Source organism: Antrostomus carolinensis, unplaced genomic scaffold, assembly GCF_000700745.2.
Source record: "Antrostomus carolinensis isolate BGI_N321 unplaced genomic scaffold, ASM70074v2 scaffold18628, whole genome shotgun sequence".
NCBI lineage: Eukaryota > Metazoa > Chordata > Aves > Caprimulgiformes > Caprimulgidae > Antrostomus > Antrostomus carolinensis.
The window spans coordinates 3,697-23,692 of record NW_010334071.1 but is presented as its reverse complement, the minus strand read 5'-3'; the positions used below and the strand labels follow the sequence as shown (position 1 = coordinate 23,692).

Here is a 19,996-nt window from a genome sequence, read left to right as displayed (position 1 = left end):
GGTGGTGGTGGTGGTGGTGGTGGTGGTGAGATCTGATGGGATGTTCTCGCTGCACACAGAGAGAGGACACAGTACAGCAGAGCTGGGGCAGATGGTTGCAATGGTGCCCAGGTATCATCAAGGGTGTTGTGGATTTGAGGGCACAGGGTCACTCCAGGGTCTTCTGTGGCTTTCCCAGCAGCAGCAGGTGCTGGTCTCCATCAGAGATGGACCCTGGGCATGATCCAAACTCTTCTGTTTGTAGAAGTCAGACCATGATTTTAAACACGTTGGACTCAGTTGCCTGCTGGGTGCTGGCCAATGGCCCTTGTTTGTTGAGACAATGATCCTGAGCTTGGTTCCTTCAGCTGGACCTCATCGCTGCTCATGGGTAGAACACAAACCAGTTGTCAATGATCATGGCAGCAGGACCATTGGTGAGTGACCACAGGCTACCAGACAGAGCATTGAATGGGGACACAGGACTTGATGTATCCTTCAGACAACAGCATCACACCAAAGCTCCATTACATCTCAATCCACTTTCTTGATCCATGAACCAAAGACCTCCCAGTCTCTGTAGGCAAAGGAAGACTTCACAGAGACTCCAGGCACGTGGGACACAAAGCTCAGAAGTCTTTAAAGTATTTTGTGCAGACAGATCTAGAGCAGTTCCAAAGGCACACAGAGGAGTAGCTCTTGTGGCAGGTACCAGGTTTTCTCCTCGTATTTATTTGGGAGTTAAAGCTAAATCAGAGAATCACAGAATGGTTGGGGTTGGAAGGGACCTCAGGAGATCATCTAGTCCAACCCCCAAATGCTCCCCCCTTGATTAATCTGTGCCTAAGTGATGGTCACTTGTGAAAACAGGGTCTGGTTAGAATCAGAGAATGGTTTGGGGTTGGAAGGGATCTCAAAGCTCATCCAGTTCCATGAGCCATCAGCAGGGACACCTTCCACTAGACCAGGTTGCTCAAAGCCTCATCCAACCTGACCTTCAACACTTCCAGGGAAGGTTGTCTGCTCTACACGTGCCTTAATGCAGTATATAGAGCAACACCTTGGTCTCTCTAAATCCTGAGCTAGATACCAGGGCAGGTAAGAACCCACCTGGGAGCTAAGCTCAGCCACACTGCAATGGTGACCATCAAGGAGAAGCAACGAAGGTGAAGGACAGTCAAACTGAAGGAAGGTCATCTATGGGACAGCTCAACTCTGGCCAGCTGCTACCCAAAGCACCAGTGCTGGGAAGAGGAGAGGGAGCAGAAGCTGGGCAGACTGGAGAGGAAGGATGCTACATGGGGAACAGAAATATCATCTCTACAAGAAAGCTGGGGAGGGACTTTTCCTAAGGGCAGTTAATGACAAAACAAGGGGAAATGGGTTTAAGCTGAAAGAGGGGAGGTTTAGATGAGATATTAGGAAGAGGTTCTTCACTGGGGGGGTGGTCAGACACTGTCCCAGGTTGCCCAGAGAAGCTGTGACTGCTCCTCCCTGGAAGTGTTCTCGGCCAGGTTGGATAAGGCTTTGAGCAACCTGGTCTAGTGGAAGGTGTCCCTGCTGTTGGCAGGGGGGTTGGAACTGGATGAGCTTTAAGGTCCCTTCCAACCCAAACCATTCTATGATTCTATGATCTCAAGGAAGAGAAATTGTGACTTCTTAAGAGAAGTGAGAGCACCTGGTACTATAAATCCTGCCCTGTGATGTCTCCAGCTCCAGCTCCAGTCAGGCAGTGGTGGCTGTTCCTATAACTCACCCAACCAACTCTCCTGCCCTTTGTCAGAAAGTCTCCTTCTTTGGTCTCCAAAAATCAACCCCTTCACCCCCGCAGTGGTGGTCTTCTCCCACCCCCACGATGTCATCTCGCAGCTGATCTGGTGGTCTTCACCTCTATTTTAACTGCTGATAAAACATAGAAAACAAATTATTTCAGACAACAACTATTTGGTTATTAGTTCCTGTCTCCACCGTTTCCTTCTCCCAGAAGCCAAATAACTCCCTGCCTTTGTTCTGGGGATTAATTAACTTTCCTACCTCTTAATATTCCAAACCCATAAAGTTCCCAGGAGCTGGGAGGCCGGGCATGAAGAAAACACACATTTCCTCCCCTTTCTCCTTGTCTCATTGACTGTCACCCCCATATGTCTCCCCCCTTTTTCCCTCCCCCCAGGGCAACAAGGGCAGCTGCAAACCCTCCTCTTTGGGCTCAGCCCCAACCCTCTGTCTCCTGGGAGGCAGCTGAGTTCAGAGGTCAAGAGAGTCAGTGGCATCTTCTTTTTTGGGGGGGGTGGGGGGTTTTTTGTGTGCCAAAATCCCTGGTAGAGTCAGTGTGGGGAGAAAGGAGAGGAAATTGATGCTTGCAAATGATGAAAGAGGAAGGGGGGGGAGCGTGTGCCTCAGCAAGATGCCTGGGGGGCTTTGAGGTGGAGACAGCATGTGCCAGCTGCCCTCCTCAGCAAAAGGAAGCAGGGGCTGTCCCCCCCCCAAAAAAAAACCCCCCCCAAACCCTACGAATCTGGGTTTTGATGGAGCTGGAGGTGGTTTGGAGTAATCCAAGTACTGTTTCCAAAAGTTTGGGTGGGATTTCCATGGATTATCAGGAAGGAGAGGACTTCTCAAGGATCCATGCAAGGGAAGGTACAGGGATGAAGTTAATTTTGGAGGACAGTCAGGAGAAAAGTGAGGCAGAGAGATCCTTTGGGTTTCTACTCCTGGCCTGGCACCTTGCAGCAGGTAGTGAAAGACTCCAAGTACAACAGGAAAGTTGGTTCCAATGTCTGGTTGATCTTCTCCAGGGTTGTCCTCCCAGTTGGAGCTGAGTGTGGAAGAGGAGATGGGAATAAGTGCAGAGCTTCAGCCTTTACCTTCAAAACCAAAACCCAGTGCAAGGTGCAGACGGGTAATTGCCCCCTGGGAGCAGCTGCCCCAGCCTTTGCTGGCGTCAACAGCTTGTTTGTTTTGAGGAGCAGCTCAGCAAGACTTGCTAGAAGTTGCATCACTTCTTCTTCCCCTTGGCAGAGGGCTGCAGAACTTAACTTCTTCCAGGCTCCATCTCTTGAGAGTGAACTTACCCCTGGGCTGCTCAACTGCTTTTCTCCTTTCTTCCCTTTTTTCTTTGGTCAAATATTGAGCAGGGGAGAGAATTTGTAGAACCCTTGTCCCACTAAACCAGCAAAAAACACCTCATCTGCTGAACTCAATGACTAATGCTTGGACAGAACTCAAAGCCATCCAGCACCTATAACTGTCAGGAAGAACTGGTTAGACCAGGAATGATGTAGAGTAAAAAAAAAACCCTCAAAATATAGTAGTTCTGGAAGAAATTCAAGTACTTGTGCTTTGGAGTAACAAGCCAAAGTCTGAAGTCAGAAGAAAAGCCTGAAGTTAGAAGAAAGCATTTTCCCAGGACCTGCACTAGGTTGCAATGCTGAATTGGAAGGGATTGAGCTTTTTTGGGGAGATAGAAACCTTTGTCAGCTGAGAGAGGATCTGAAATCACTGCAGCAGCAAGGTGAAAGCTGGTGAAGCCACAAAACATCTAGGTATCTCCAGAACGTTCCTGTCAATGGTTTCCCAGCTGGACTGTGTCCTCCTGGACCAGTTAGGACACTTGAGAGCGGTGTTTGCTGTTTCCCCTTCCCCAGACCAGGGTTATTCTGCCGTGAGCTGCTGCTTCAAAAGACAACCAGACACAGGAGCAGGAAAGTTATTTGCTTTCCATCTGTTTTGCATAATTTCCCATGCAAACTTTTCTAATTATCAAAGCAAATGGGCTTTAAAAAGGGGAATTATCTCCTTCAAAGGTGGTTTTGAGCCATCAACCAGCACAACTTGGACTCTACCTTAACCAGCACCCAGCGAAATAAAATGCAAGTTGCTCCTCAGAACTCAGTAATTTTTGTTTCTCATAAAATAAAATAAAAGAAGATAAAAAAATAAGATAAAATAAAATAAAATAAGATAAAATAAAATAAGATAAAAATAAATCTACGTATATACCCGCACTCAAACTATTTTCCACATTAATGGATGGAGAAGGCACTTATTCCCCATTGCTTATTAGCATTAGGGATGCTCTAATTAATGCACATAATCTCAGGAGTGATGGAGAAAAGTGTGTCAGGGGAGTTATCAAGTTTAAGGTTTGAACAGCTGAGGACAGCTGCTGTTATACCAGGATGGGCAGGAGGAACTCGAGCTACAACTCAGCCTCAAACTGCTGTAAATTACAAAGGAAAAGAGACAAAAAGATGGACTTGGTTCATTTTTTAATCTGGGGAGAGGTTCTCTACTGCAGATAATCGGACTCAGACTGAAGGCATGGAAAGGAGGGTTTAAAAGGGAGGTTTTGGAAGGCTGAGACACTAACTCTGGGCTCAGAGCAGCAGATAGCAGCTCCCAGAGGAGCAGTGATTGAGCAGACGTACACAAAAGCAAGCAAAGGCTTTTCCTGGTCTCAGTAGAGGGGAATGAGCACTCCCAAATCCACTGCCAGCTCTTTGTTTGAAGATCAGGAGTGAGACTAAATGACTAATAAAGTCACAGAGATCCTGATTCCTCCCAACTCACGAGCTGGAGAGGGATGCAGGTGAAGGTAAGACCTTTTCACACGATCTTGCTTCTGTATAAAATTGGGGTTTCATTCTCCAGGACACACAAAGCAGCTTCTTTCACCAACATTGACTTCACTTTCACAAAACACCTTTGTATTTCAAGCACCTCAAGGTCTTGAGAGCATCCCCTCACCCCTGTGACAAGGCAGGAGCAAGGTTTGTGTCACCACTGAGCCAAGGACACTGCGAGGGGAAGGGAAACCTCTGCAGCCTGAGGAAGGACAGAGAAAAAAACACAACCCAGGGACTAGGACTTGCTCTCATAGCTCATTGACTTCCCAGATGAATCCCACAATCCTATTTCTCCCCCACCCCCTTTCATCCACCACTCAAGGGCCAAATTCCCTGGAGGGAGGGACAGCTCAGATCTGCACATCTCAAACCTCATCATCAAAAACCAGCTGAGCAAAACGAATTTCCTGACCATGGTAAAAAAAAAACCCCACAATGAAAAGGGCTGGAAACATCACTGGCTACTGCTTTTTTCTTCTTTACCCCTCCGTGCAATCACACTGTTGGCACCAAAAGAGTTTGAAGGACAAGCAAACACCCGGCTCAGGGTAAATTTTAGGCTGACAGTCAAGAGAAGAGTTGTGGTGTTCTCCAGTGTTGGCAGCAAGAGGGAAAATGTGACAACAGAGGTTGTCTCTGCCAGTTTCTCCCTCTGGTTTCTCCCATTCTTTTGTCAAGCACCAAGAGGTGGGTTGTTCAGTGCAGTTGTCCACAGGGGAGACCTGTTGGCCATTAGAGCGGTGGAAGCACAGACAAGGGAGACAGCTGTTTGTTCTCCTTGCCAGAAAGCAGCTCTGAAGAAAAAAAACCTGGGAGTGGAAAATACTGGGAGTGGAAAATAGAGTTGGGAGTGGTAAAAGGGTTTATTTCTGTTTGTATGGGGGGAGAAAAAAAGGAGGGGAGGGGGGGAAAATCCAACCAGAAGCCTTCAGGGGGAAAAAAAACCCCAACAAACCCAAAGCCAAGCACAGAATCCAGATTTGAGAGATGGAAGAGAAAGAGCAGTATGGGAAGGATGTATTTTAAAAATGATCAAGAACCCTTAATAATTATATTTGTATATGGACCAATATTTGTATATTGACCAAATTTGCTAATTAGCCGTCACTGATCCCAACATCTCTCCACACGGCCCTGCTCCACCATGAATTAAAACATCTGCAGTTTGAAATGTGAAAAAAAATATAAATAATATCATAAACTTACCTTAGGGAAGGAAAAAACATATTCTACCAAATTCTCTGCCAGACCACATGATATCTTGAGATCCTCCCTCTCACTCAAAATACTTTCATGCACAGAAATTCTGCTTGGATAATTTGGGGGAACTGATTTTGTTTGGGCAAAGTGGGAATAAATCTAAAGATGAGGAGTTAGAGGTTATGAAAATCCTTATTGTAAAGACAAGGTATCTCCATGTTAATTGAGATATGAGGGCTGGAGGAGCTCTGCTGTGAGGACAGGCTGAGAGAGTTGGGGCTGTTCAGCCTGGAGAAGAGAAGGCTCCAGGGAGATCTTATAGTGGCCTCCCAGTACCTGAAGGGGCTCCAGGAAGGCTGGGGAAGGACTTTTCATAAGGGCAGTTAATGACAAAACAAGGGGAAATGGGTTGAAGCTGAAAGAGGGGAGGTTTAGATGAGATATTAGGAAGAAGTTCTTCACTGTGAGGGTGGTGAGCCAGTGTCCCAGTTTGCCCAGAGAAGCTGTGGCTGCTCCTCCCTGGAAGTGTTGAAGGCCAGGCTGGATGAGGCTTTGAGCAACCTGGTCTAGTGGAAGGTGTCCCTGCTGCTGGCAGGGGGGTTGGGACTGGATGAGCTTTAAGGTCCCTTCCAATCCAAACCATTCAATGATTCTATGATATGAGTTTCTTCAGCATCGTTAGGAGGAATAAAAAGAAATCAGACATGGAAACGTTCCACCCAAGTATCAGGAGCAACTTCCTGAGAGCAGGATGCATTAGTAAGTGGGAAAAAAAAGTCTCCCTCAGGGTGGCACTGCAAGTACAAGGTCTGAATTACTTTCAAAACTCCAGAGTGTGGGCCTAGTTGAGAAAAAAAACCTAAACACAATAAGCCCTCGTTGTCCTCTAGGGAAGGGAACGTGATATTTGCTTTAGTGCTAGTCATAGAATCATAGAATGGTTTGGGTTGGAAGGGATCTCAAAGCTCATCCAGTCCCAACCCCCCTGCCAGCAGCAGGGACACCTTCCACTAGACCAGGTTGCTCAAAGCCTCATCCAACCTGGCCTTCAACACTTCCAGGGAGAAGCAGCCACAGCTTCTCTGGCCAACCTGTTCCAGTGTCTCACCACCCTCACAGTGAAGAACTTCTTCCTAATATCTCATCTAAACCTCCCCTCTTTCAGCTTAAACCCATTTCCCCTTGTTTTATCATTAACTGCCCTTAGAGTCAGCTCTGATTTCTGGAATTAATCCTTTCTCCCTATTTTTTAAGCTCCTGGCTTTGGACAACAGCACGATGGTGACTTTTAAATCACGATTGTTGAAGAAGAAGTGAATTTTCATACAAAAGAAATAATATCCAAGTGCCTGGTCAGTCAGAACTTGTAGCCCTGAGAGCCCAGGCTTGCTGGGCACGAGAAATGAGATTGAAGGAAATAAAGTGTGTGAACATGCTCATGAAAAACATATTTATTATACCAGTGCCTAGGGATTGAGTGAGATCAAGGTAACATCGTTGGGAGGGATCAGCCATCCCTGCCTCGGAGAGCTTACAGTCTAAATAAACAACAGTGAGTGAATTCCCCTGGCCTGGCTGAGGGCACCATGTTTTTCTTTTGTCCAGCTGGAGAAAGAATTCCAAGTTTCAATATGTGATTTAAAAAAAACCCAACCAAAACAACAACAAAACCCCCAACAAAAATCAGACAAACTCTTGTTTCTCACCCCCGAGGCCAAAACATATTGCAACACCCAGTGAATTTGGTCCTTTTTGGCAGCAATTAAGACAAAACAGGCGATGGGTTAATTTTGTAAGTGGAGATTTTGTTATTTTTTAATTAAAAGGAACTATTTTTATATATATATATATATATATATACAAAACCCAGAAAATATTGCACCATTAAAAAAAAATAAGAAAAAAAAAATAAAGGACATTTTACATCTAATTAACTGTTAAACATTTGCCCTCCCTGCATTGTTGGGTAACACAAGATTTACAGCAACTGTTGGACGTTAATTGTGCTGTTAAGACATCACAGAAATCTGCTGGTCCACGTTACATCCCAGAGAAAATCACTTTTTACCCTTTCCACCCTTGCCTTCATTTAGAGAACACATCCATCCCGTTGTCATCTCAGCAGCGTGCAGGACCAATCTTCTCAAGATGCTCAGAAGTAAAAATGAATTTAAAAAATAAAAAATAATAAAAAAAAACAAAAACAAAAACCCAAGGCTTTGGGAAATTCTCAGTCATGGTTTCTTTCGGGCTTGGTCGGCACGGTTTTTCTGGGCAAGTCTCTTATATTTTAGGGCTCAGTCCTCAGAACTTAACCATGGAAACTCTGGAGAGAACCATTGGCATCTCTATCCAAAGAAAAAAGGGCATTCCAGTGTAGTTTTATCTTTGACAATTGTAAATCCAAGGGCTAAGACTTCTCAAACCCCCTTCCAAGAACATCTTCTTCAATAAGCCACAGCCCCAGGGTCCCGTGGGATGTTAAAAAGTATATCCGCTTTGGCGTTGATAAAATAGGTGGTGAGGAGAGAGATGATCAGAATGGCAATGCCCAGGACCAAAGTGATTATCTAGGAAAGGATGAGAAACACTCAGACTGTCGTTACAAACACAAACCTCACAGAATTTACATCAAATATGGGGGGGGGTATCTGTCAAAAAAGCTACAGACCAGCTCATTACTGCAACATTACGTACATTGAAATTAAAAAAATACTCTGAGGACCTTAAAGATTTAGACAAAAGCAGCTGCCAGACAGGATCAGGACAGTTTTTCATCAACACTGCACATAAAAGTGATTGATCAAGAGCAAAAGCTATGAAAGATGAGCTAAGATCAAGAACGTGACGCGTTTCAGAGCGGTCAAGGCAGTTTGCAAAGGTTTTGAGTAAGTATTTAATGTAACACTTTGGCTGCTCCTGCATGAACTGTCATCTCCTCCAGCAAGGAATTGTAAATGTCTTCAAGAAGCACAGCTGTTGGTAGAACCAACATCTGTCAACAGCTTTTGCATAACTGAGATCACCTCCTGCTCAGCACCTTTCTTGAAGTCTAAATGACAAACTAGTAAAAGGCATTGTTAGATTCTTGGAGAAAAAGAGGCTGAGGGAAGATCTTCTGGCTCTGTCCAACTCCCTGAAAGGAGGGTGGAGAGAGGTGGGGGTGGGTCTGTTCAACCAAGGACCAAGGGACAGGACAAGAGGAAATGGGCTCCAGTTGTGCCCAGGGCAGTTGAGATGGGATGTGAGGAAGAATTTCTTTGCTGAAAGGGTTCTTGGGCATTGGAAGGGGTTGCCCAGGGCAGTGGTGGAGTCCCCATCCCTGGAGATGTTCAAAAAACACATAGACATAACACTTCAGGACATGGTTTAGTGGACATGGTGGTGTTGGGTTGATGGTTGGACTTGATCTTGAAGGTCTTTTCCAACCTTTCCATCCCTGGAGGGATTGAAGAGTCATGTAGACATAGTGCTGAGGGACATGGGTTAGTTGGGCACTTGTCAGTGTTGGGTTCATGGTTGGACTTGATGATCTTCAAGGGCTTTTATAATTGAGGCAATTCTGGGATTCTATGATTGCTTCCTGTCAACCCTTCTCCTTGCATGGTAGAACTGCTGTTCCCAGTCTCCTCTGGCTATCTCAGAACACTTCCCACACTCACGTGCTGCTATAACTCTCTCCATACATTTTCTATCAGGTCAACACTTCAGGGATGGTGAGGATCAAACTGTACATCTCCACAGCACCAGTATCTACTGGGCTGTAACAGGTCAAGAGCCACAGGCAGGGCACTGTGCTTACCTGACAGCATTAAAAAGGCCCAATGCCACATAAATAAATTGCTCATCTTTCAAATAACCATCCAAGAGACAATGGCCTGGGTTTGTGTGGCCTTTGGGTGACTCAGAGCTACAGCACATGATGACACCACAGGGCTGTGCACTCCTGAGTCTGTCCTGCCAGGGTATGACATCATTACCAACCAACCAGAGGGCATCCAGATAGGCACAGAGTCCCAAAGTGACTGTCCCCTTAACCCTTATTCTGCTGGCACTTAAACCACATCACACCCAGCTAAAGGCTGCTTAGAATCTGAGACGTTGAACCAAGAGCAGCTTTTGTTTGTGAAGATGTTTATTTCTGTGTTGTCAAGAGGGGATTTGAACTGCAGTTTAAGATCTGGGTTGTGGATCACACGAATCACCTGAACCATCAGATGCACTGGCTGCTGGTGCTTGGGGAAAGGGTTAAAATTCCTGTCACTTCTATCTTTTATTCAGAGCTCAGCCTGCTCAAGGGACTCTTGATTATTCTGCACTGTCTGGGCTTCAGAGACTAGGTTGTTAACCCACAAATGACTGGAGGTGGGAGAGTCATCACCAGTGATATATTCTTGGTTACCTCATTTTCCAGGATCAAAACCTGGCTGTTCTTAACTGAGAAGCCCACACAGGACACAAGATCTTGTGACAAACTCTGAACTGTTTCTCCAGCTGTCAGGAGATGTTATTCAAAACGAGCCACATGTTTTGGTTGTTTTTTTTTCTCTCTACTTGCTTTTTCACACGTGTATAAACTCACCTCTAGCTCCTTGCTGGCTACCAGAAATATTCGGGCACGGATCTCTTTCCACCGACTCTCTGTCCACGTGGAATACTCTGTAGATCCCCATTGTCTCAGCTCAAAGGCAGGAGACAGAGCTTTGCTGAGGCGAACAGTTGACCGAACACAGTAGGGGACTCGTGACGTTGAGTTAGGGTCCAAGGAACCCTGTACCCAGGCATATTCATACATCTGTAAAGAAAAACAAGGATGTAAGAGACAGCAAAACAGCCACTATATAACCAGACTTATCTCCTTGTTCTGGAACCTCACCTCTGTCTCTAGGGAGAAAGACAGATCCTTCTGCCCACTCCTCCCCTGCCCTTGGGCATTGAGATGCTTCCCTCTTGAAGGAGTTTCTCAGTTTTCCCAAGTGTTATTATGAAAACATTCCTCACCTTTAAGCTTTCCTCAAAAGTGGGAAACCATGAAATTGGACAACACATTTGTCATAGAATCATAGAATGGTTTGGATTGGAAGGGACCTTAAAGATCATCTAGTTCCAATCCCCTGCCATCAGCAGGGGATTGTCCTTACCCATCATCCCACCCTAAGGGACACTGACCTCTTTTTCACTGTCAGGTGTTTTTTCAGGGTTCAGGCACTCTTCCTTGGTGAGGTTAATAACAGTGCCAGTAAGGTTGGCCAGAACATACTGCACCAGGTAGGTTGTGTTCACAGGGCTGGAAACAGCCACGTAGTGTTGAGGAACATCACCTGAAAACAGTCAAAGAAATGGGATTGGTGGGGAGATGGCCAGAAGCAGACAATGCTGTATGGCACTTCAGAAAGCTGCCAGGCAACATATGGGGTCAAACCCATTCCTGTGCTCTTCTTCCTTAGGATGTTCTTACCCAGAATTCCTTTTAAATCTGGTTTAATGATGGACTGAAACCAGGAATTGTTCATTTTAATCAGAAACCCATAAAGCATTCGAGAGACCTGGAAAGAGATGGAAATTGGTTTACATAATGAAGAGAGAAACCAGCATCTTGACAGCTGTACTTAGAATCATAGAATGGTTTGGATTGGAAGGGATCTCAAAGATCATCCCAACCCCCCTGCCAGCAGCAGGGACCCCTTCCACTAGACCAGGTTGCTCAAAGCCTCATCCAACCTGGCCTTCAACACTTCCAGGGAGGAGCAGCCACAACTTCCTTGGGCAACCTGTTCCAGTGTCTCATCACCCTCACAGTGAAGAACTTCTTCCTAATATCTCATCTAAACCTCCCCTCTTTCAGCTTCAACCCATTTCCCCTTGTTTTGTCATTAACTGCCCTTAGGAAAAGTCCCTCCCCAGCCTTCCTGGAGCCCCTTCAGGTACTGGGAGGTCACTATAAGATCTCCCTGGAGCCTTCTCTTCTCCAGGCTGAACAGCCCCAACTCTCTCAGCCTGTCCTCACAGCAGAGCTGCTCCAGCCCTCGCATCATCCTGGTGGCCTCCTCTGGACTTGTTCTAACTGCTCCAGGTCTCTCTTGTGATGGGGGCTCCAGAACTGGATGCAGTATTCCAGGTGGGGCCTTATGAGAGCGGAGTTGAGGGGCAGAAAGAACTTCTCAAGATTATTTTATATAATATATATTATTTGGCTGACAGCTGTTTCTCACTACAGGGGCCAAGAGCACAGCAAAGGAGTGGATCTATGTCACAAACGTATAGAATTCAGGCCCGAGTTGGGAAAATTGGGTTTGATTCTGGGTCTGCTGACTCCTTAGCTGACCCCTGTGGCACACATTGCCATTTCACCTCAGCTTCACCTTCTGCTTTGTGGAATGAGGATAAAGCAGCTCTGTTTTTGTAGAGGACTCATGAAGCTTCATGTCTGCTCTGAGATGGTGAGGCAAGGAACTAGAGAAAGGTGAAAGGTTTTTCATTCAGCTGTGGTGGGGAAGGAGAAAAAAGGGAGGGGAAGGCAAAGCCCTGATGGAGACAGACAGGACAGCATGCTGTGTAAACACACATAAACAGAGACAGAAGGGAAGTACGTGAGGGCTCATCAGAGATGCCAGGGACTCAATTCCATCTGCTCGTACCGTTTTTGGATCTGCCTGAATAGCAGAGGTGTTGTTGGCTCCCCCAGCAAGTCGGTAGAGAGCACGGGCGACCACTGTGGCAACTTCTGCCAGGGACTGCAAAGGAAGAGTGCTCTGTGTTAATCAAGATAGGCAGATCCAGCAAAACAAGCAAGGAGAGCAAGCCAGCATCTACACATCCATCAAAACACATCCACTGTGCTCGTTTTTGAGTGCCTATTGCCTTTGTCACTGTACAAAACACTCCCACCTTCTTTCTACCCTGTTTGGAAACAGCTTTTCCCCTCTTTTCCCCATGACCCTGGCTTTTATCTACCCCTACCCAAAGCCTCATCCACCCCAGACAGCAGCAGCTAAAGAAAATGCAAAGCAGGAACCTTGGCTGTGTCTGTGACATACTCCAAGGTCTCCTCAGGGCTAAGTCCCTCTGGGTATTGCATCCGGATGTTCTCTGGAGTGTCGTACATGCTCTGGTAGTATCTGAAAAAGAAGAAGGTAAACAGAGGTTGGGGAGGGGCAAAAAGAAACCACAAGGCATGGAATTCAATTCAGAGTGTGCCTAAAGCAAACAGTGGGAGCAGTCTCCTGGGAGGAGAGATACAGCCCTGCCAAAGCACTGCCCTGCCACACGCTCCTTAAACCATTTAATGAGGCTTTATAATTAACTTGGCCCTTCCACAGCTTCTCCCATCTGAGGATCTCCAAGCAATTTACAAGCTGTGATTAGCTTTCAGGTGGGCGACAGCCCAATCTATTAAATGGGTAGAGAAACTGAGGTAAGGACAAACCCATGCAGAAGGTCTCCTGGGAAAAAGAGCTTTTGATGTAAGTCGTGCCAGTGGATTTTTATTAATGCCTCATCTTGAAGGCGGTGAGGAATTCCAAGTGATCTCGATGAGAGATTTACACCGAGGCTGTGTCTGCAGCACACACAGCTGAACTGGGAATTGGGCTGAAAGCCCAGTGCATGGTCTATGCAGCTGAGACTCCCAGCCAACCTGGGACTGATCCTCCCTCCCACTCTGAAGATGGGTTGTGCAGCAGTGAGTTGTGCTTTCCTCCACCCCAGCTCTTCTTACTCCTTTAGAGCAGTGCAGATTTAGAGGTGAAAGGGAAACTACTTCCCCTTGATTACTACAGAGATTCTCAGAAAGAGCAGAGAAGGATAGAAGATGAAGGGAAAAAGAGAATTTGAAGAATTTAGGGAAGAGGGGAGAGGCATATGTCTGTCCTCTACCCCACATTTCCACTTTTAAAGTTGAAGAGGAGCAGAGGATCCCAAAGGAACATGCTGTAGTAAGGTCATGTGGGGTGAATGAAAGTACCCTTTCCAATGCCTGGGGCTTTCTGCCATTGCAAACAGAAAGCTATATTAAAAAAGGGAAAAAAAAAAGGCAAAAAAAAAAAAAAGCAGCTAGCTTCTGGAAGAACAGATGAGGCTTAGGCACGCTCAGTTGCCATTTGCTCACCTCTGGCTTCCAGCCAGCTGTGGGGAACATTTTCTGTACAAAACTGGATTTCTTTCGGTTGTCAGAATAATTATGTTGCGCTTGTTCAATTACATGGCACATGTTTGCTCCTCCACTCCCCCTGGACTGCAGCTCTACATGTATGTTAGAGCAGCACACCCCTGGCCCAGGCCTTGCAGGAGCTCAGATGCCCTCTGCTGGCTTTGCTGCCTTTGGCCAGGGACCAGTTTGTGCCCCTCAATCCCTGGTGAAGTACCTGTTCTGGAAAGCAGTCCTGTGGTCAGTTAAAACCACTCCAGGGATGTGCCTGGCACGAAGGAAACGCTGGAAGGAAGATGGAGGAAGAGGTTGTGAAAATCCAGCTTCTTGCAAAGTCACGTTTGCTCCCAGGCTGCTGATACTCAGAATATCCAGCAAGTTTCTAACCTGAAAGAGGAGAAAATGGCATGGTTCTGTTGTTCTTTTGGATGTTTAATTTCTCTAGAAAGGTTAAAATCCTGATCATCTGCAATGTGCTGAAGATCCCACAAGATTTTGGTTAGATGAATGACTACAGATTGCTTTTTATTACCTCTCCTTCAACAGATTCATTCATCCGAGAGACGGGGTCTGTGTGCATCCATAAAACTGAGTCATTCCTCAGAGCCACCTTCAAGAAACAAAAACAAAACCAAAAACCACTGTAAGTACATGACTGGACATTGTTGAGTCTTGCAGAGCATAGTACACTTGGACTTGATAAACTTAAAGGTCTTTTCCAAACAAAATGATTCTATGAATTCCAGTCCAGGGAAAACAAATAAAATAAAATCAAAACCAGTGAAAGACTGGCTGGGAAAACCACAGCTAAATTATCACAGAGAAAAAGGGAATAAAAAGGTCTTCTAACTTATCCCACACCTGATTCAACTCCACAAATGAATGAATGTTGTTCAAGCTGAGAGGAAACTTGTCTTTTTCCATATCATACACCATTCTTGAGCTGCCAATGTAATCAAAGGTCTCCTGCAATTAAACAAACAAACAAAAAGTCAGACATGAATCACATACAGTTAACTGCCTGGATCAAGTAACAGCAATATTTGAGAGGCTGAAGTGGAACAAAACCAAGAGTTCAAGGGCCAACTACTACACCAAGTATTTCTGAAGGTGCTAATAGTCTGGCACGCACCAAAAGACCCAAGTAAATATTCCATTGTGCTTGTCTCCAAAGATAAAAGTTATTGCAGGAAGGGATGGAGCAAAGGATAGAAATGAAGGCAAAGAGTTAAAAAAAACCCCCAAAAAACAGGGGACAGTTATAGAATTCCACAAGCAAGAAAGGCACAGAGGCAAAGTCAGACTTCATTGAGCACCAATATCTAGCAGGATACTGTTATTGTGAGCAACAGCAGAGGAGGCATTAATGCAGCCTTTACTCTGGCAAAAGTAATCCTCTTTGGGTTTTTTTTTGGTAAGGAGGACAGCAAATCAAGGGTAAGGGCAATTCTCCATTCTAGAAATTAAACACAGGAAGATTTCTTGAAAGGAGAGATGTCTGTTTCCCTGGAAAAAAAAAAAAAAGGGAGGGAAAGGCTAGATGACAGAATTGAATTTGTCAGGAGAGCTGCAAGAAGCTGAGCACTGCCTGGGGAAGAAAAGCTGCCCCTAAGGAGAGAATGCCCAGTGACAGAGAAGGGCAATGAAGTCAGTCAGTCATCAGACTTCCCCCTTGACTAATTTACAGCCAAGTCTTATCATTCCTCCTACATCCTGGGAGCAGGACAGAGAATGTGGGCTCCATAGTGCTGTATGGCCCATCTCCCCCAGGGAAATTCTGACTCTATGTGCTGAGGAGGGTGAATGAAGGGAATCACATGGCCTCAGCATGGGGCTGTGGGAGCCAGTTTCACAAAGCTGCACAAAAGAAGCCATCAATGTAGATGCCTTGAGGGGGAACATCAGCTGTTGGCCATCAGGCACTCCTCCACAAGCTTGTTCTGTTTTTCCACAGCTGCCAACTCCAGTGCTGGGCTCTCGGAAATGAGCTATATTTTGCTGCTGTCAACACATATATTTTTAATCTAGCCTTTTCTGGGCTTCATGTCAGAATTTAAAGCTTGGCCATTGAGGGGGGGCGTGAGGTAGAGAACAGAGATAGAGACAAGCACACTGGGAAGAGACAGGAGGGAAAGCAAAGTTTGAATTGTTCATCCAGAATGAACTGTGGGGCAGAATATGGGTTGCCCCAGTGGAAGCTCCATCTGCTGTTGTTATCCCAATGCAATTAAGATCTTGGTCTCACTGGGGGTGCAGAGAGAAGCAAGGTGTGGGGATGCAGATAAATGATTCTGCACAAAGACAAGGGGAAAAGTTCATTTGCAGGGAGTCAAGGGCTGATTTACTAACTCAGAACAAGCCAAATAGCCAAGTGATGCCGCTGTTCTTACCCCTTGGAAGAAGGTGAACATTATATTCCTTGGCAGCAACTGAATATCTGAGGCTTTATGAAGGGCTTCAGCAGCAGCCAAGTGGGTCACAAAAGAAGAGACAGCACTCTCTGCCCCAGGTGCAATGTTCCAGAAGAAGGAATGACTGTCAATCTGTAAACACCAACAGGAGGTGTAAAAAAATGTGCACACAGACAGAGGAATATTGTATTGGGAAAACAAATCTATCACCTCTCTCTTATCTCACTCATCCTACTGATAAGGGAAGAACAAAGCACTTTGCTTAATGAAATTTAAAATATTCCTGGCATGGTTGTGACAGTCCTGAGGCCTTAAAGCCCTGCCACTGCCACCACCCCCTCAGCCCTGACCTGTAAACTGAGATTATCAAGACTGTCACAATTCTAACAGCATCACTGTTCAGCAGGAGGGTCTGAGACAGTGACAAAATGGAGTTTGGAAGTTGCTTCTCCAGAGGGTGTAAAATAACTGTAAACCAGACTGCTAGACAGGGAAGTGAACTTCTTTCTCAGCTCTGACACAACAAAAACTCCACGTGATTCAGCCTCCATCCCCCTGCAAAAAAAAATCCAGATGAGCCAACCATGCTTGTCTCCCTCTGCAACACATTTTAAGGGCATGAAATATCTTAGAAAAGCATAACAAACACATGAACTATTTCTACTTGTCTGGTTCCATCAGTGAATTAAATGCTGAAAAAAAAAGTCTCACATGAACAAGACAGAAGGAAACAAAATGCAGATGTTTTTATACTGAAACAATAGGTAAAGCCACCAACTAAAAGGCTCTTACTTGCAGAAACACAACAAGCCAGGCAGATCTAAAAGGTTTAGAACATGGGAAGAAATGAAAATATATGTGAGAAGTATATTCCTATGAGATTCAAAGCTCACATCTTCCTAGAATCCTTCCAGTCCATGCTCTACAAAGCAAGGTTAAGAGGTACCTACTCGTGTAGCGACAATAATAACTTCCTTGTTGGGATCAACTTTTCCAGAGGAATTGATAGGTTGCAAGGTGCTCCAGACGTTGTAATCAAGAAGAGGATCACATACAACCTCTAGAAAGTGGAAAAAAACCATTGTTTGAGTTGAGACTACAGCAGTGACAAGTGAGAAATGAGCTTTCTGGTCAGCTGTAGCTCACCAGTGGTTCTATCAGAGGAATAAAGTGCTCAGCAGGGGTGAAGTCCTGCCCCCCTTCCCCCCCTCAGGAAAGTCAGAGGCAAAATATTCACCAGGACCAGGGTTTCACTTCACACAGACACAGTCTAACGGGGCAGTAATCTCAGGGTCATTCTTGATGATCTATGTAGCAGGTATTTAGGTGCTTTTCTCAGCCAGCATCTCTTCTACATATTATTTTCTAAACTGACAACAAGCAACAGCCCAAAACCACTTCAATAATTTCTTCTGAAAAGGTTCAGTTGGCAAGGAAGCCTTTAGGGAAACTCATATTTTCTTTCTTTTGCACAACTGGGATTTTTACCAGCAGCTTTATCCCATATCATGATAAAGAAAGAGGAATCTGCTCACCTGGATTAATGCTGAAGGTGCTTTGGATGGAGCTGCGTCTCATGCAGGTAACGGTGCTGGTGACAGCGTGCATGTGGGAAAAAAGCTGCATGGCACAGAGAGGGTACTCAGGGCCAGATCCATCACGAGGGACATTATGGTCTTGATAACACTGAAATGAGAAATAAAAATCATAAATAAATCATAAAGAAATAAAAATCATCACAAGACTTAGCTTTTCTGTAACCCCGCTGTGTACTGCGTATAAAATCGGAACATACTGTAGATTTCAACATTTAATCTTGAGAGAAAACAAAACTTCTGCCACTTTTCCTGACCTGTGCAGCAATTCCCTTCTCCTACTCATCGAGGAAGTGCAATAGAATCATAGAATGGTTTGGGTTGGAAGGGACCTTAAAAATCATCCAGTCCCAACCCCCCTGCCAGCAGCAGGGACACCTTCCACTAGACCAGGTTGCTCAAAGCCTCATCCAGCCTGGCCGAGAACACTTCCAGGGAGGAGCAGCCACAGCTTCTCTGGCCAACCTGTTCCAGTGTCTCACCACCCTCACAGTGAAGAACTTCTTCCTAATATCTCATCTAAACCTCCCCTCTTTCAGCTTAAACCCATTTCCCCTTGTTTTGTCATTAGTTGTCCTTATGAAAAGTCCCTCCCCAGCCTTCCTGGAGCCCCTTCAGGTACTGGAAGGCCGCTATAAGATCTCCCCGGAGCCTTCTCTTCTCCAGGCTGAACAGCCCCAACTCTTTCAGCCTAAAATACCTAAAATATTAATAATATTAAACAATACCTGTTTAATAACTTGTGTCTCATTGGCATCTTCAAGAAGAAAAATGGGGAAGTCAAAATCCTCATAGGAAAGTCCACTCCCTACAGGATTCCACACAGTTTTATTGCAATGTGCAAACTGAGGGCCATAATCTTTGGAATAAACACCTGAAAAGAGAAAGAAATAGGTAAATTTGAACCTGCAAAGAAAATAACAGACTGCAGGAGAGGTAAGACCTGCTGAGAAAATAGCAGCAAATACACAATAAGCACCATTATGGGTTGAGGAACCAGCTGATAAAAGCTTGGAGAGATGGAGATGGTCACTGCATGTGGCAAAGTGGCAGAGACAGAGCTCTGTGTCATGCAGAGAGGATGAGAAACATACGTGCTCAAAGCCATCACGTGCCAGGAGGCTGGCATGAGCGCTCAGCGAGCATTTATCACATGCTGAGAGAGTGGAGGGAACATACAGAGAGAAACATTCTACTTCAAAAGGAGGAACATACAAACCCATGTTTTTTGAGTTTATCATGTGCTGGAAGTAGCCCTAAGGTATCTGGAAAGTGCCAAAATCATTTTAACACCTAAATAACAGCATAAAAGCAGATTCAGGACAAATGCCAGCACAGCAAACGCATCTCAGGAGCGTACACGGCATCTTTCAGAGCAGAAAGCTTTGTGCGAACTATAAAGTGTAGCAATTTTTCCCCTCAAAGTGCAATAAAAAAATATTAGTGAAATGAAAACCTAACTGAAACCACAGGGGGAATTCAGAATGTTGTTTGAAAAAGTAGGGACTGGCCCAGCCAGAGAGGTTAACACACAGTCCATCCATCTACCCAAACACAAGATGTTTGAATGATCACGTGTGGACAAAGTTTCATGTGTTAAAGAAAAAAGTTACAACAACCCTCTGTCAGGTTTTACACTTTAGTGACACTAAAATGCTGCACTGCGAGCTGGGTGAGGGAGGGGATCGTCCCACTCTGCTCTGCAGTGGGGTGGTCTCATCTCCAGCACTGGGGGCAGTTTGGGCACCACAGGAGAAAAAGGATCTAAAGCTGCTGGAGAGTGTCCAGAGGAGGGACACAACATTGGCAAGGGTTTAGAGGGGAAGGGTGTGAGGAGAGGCTGAAGGCACTTGGGTTTTTCAGCCTGGAGAAGAGGAGACTGAGAGGAGATCTCCTGGGGGTCTAGAACTTCCTCCCAAGGGGAAGAGGAGGGGCAGGCGCTGATCTCTTCTCTCTGGCCACCAACGAATGCCAGGCGCAGAGGGAATGGCAGGAAGATGTGGCAGGGGGGGGGGGGGGTTGGCCCGCGGGACCCGGTTT

The 19,996-nt window shown here is 45.6% G+C and overlaps 1 protein-coding gene across 1 annotated transcript in view; it reads right to left on the bottom strand.

The window, feature by feature from the left end:
* Nucleotides 1-8,010: 8,010 nt before the first annotated feature.
* NCSTN (nicastrin) overlaps nucleotides 8,011-19,996 on the bottom strand; it is a gene marked incomplete at its 5' end in the record, with an annotated part of 15,516 nt that continues 3,530 nt past the window's right edge. The window contains 13 exons of the mRNA XM_010174099.2: nucleotides 8,011-8,374; nucleotides 10,387-10,599; nucleotides 10,974-11,125; nucleotides 11,263-11,350; nucleotides 12,443-12,538; nucleotides 12,820-12,922; nucleotides 14,168-14,337; nucleotides 14,483-14,560; nucleotides 14,812-14,916; nucleotides 16,341-16,493; nucleotides 17,312-17,421; nucleotides 17,897-18,047; nucleotides 18,685-18,830. Of these exons, the coding sequence (XP_010172401.1) occupies nucleotides 8,252-8,374; nucleotides 10,387-10,599; nucleotides 10,974-11,125; nucleotides 11,263-11,350; nucleotides 12,443-12,538; nucleotides 12,820-12,922; nucleotides 14,168-14,337; nucleotides 14,483-14,560; nucleotides 14,812-14,916; nucleotides 16,341-16,493; nucleotides 17,312-17,421; nucleotides 17,897-18,047; nucleotides 18,685-18,830 (1,688 nt within the window). The remainder of the gene's footprint in view (nucleotides 8,375-10,386; nucleotides 10,600-10,973; nucleotides 11,126-11,262; nucleotides 11,351-12,442; nucleotides 12,539-12,819; nucleotides 12,923-14,167; nucleotides 14,338-14,482; nucleotides 14,561-14,811; nucleotides 14,917-16,340; nucleotides 16,494-17,311; nucleotides 17,422-17,896; nucleotides 18,048-18,684; nucleotides 18,831-19,996) is intronic.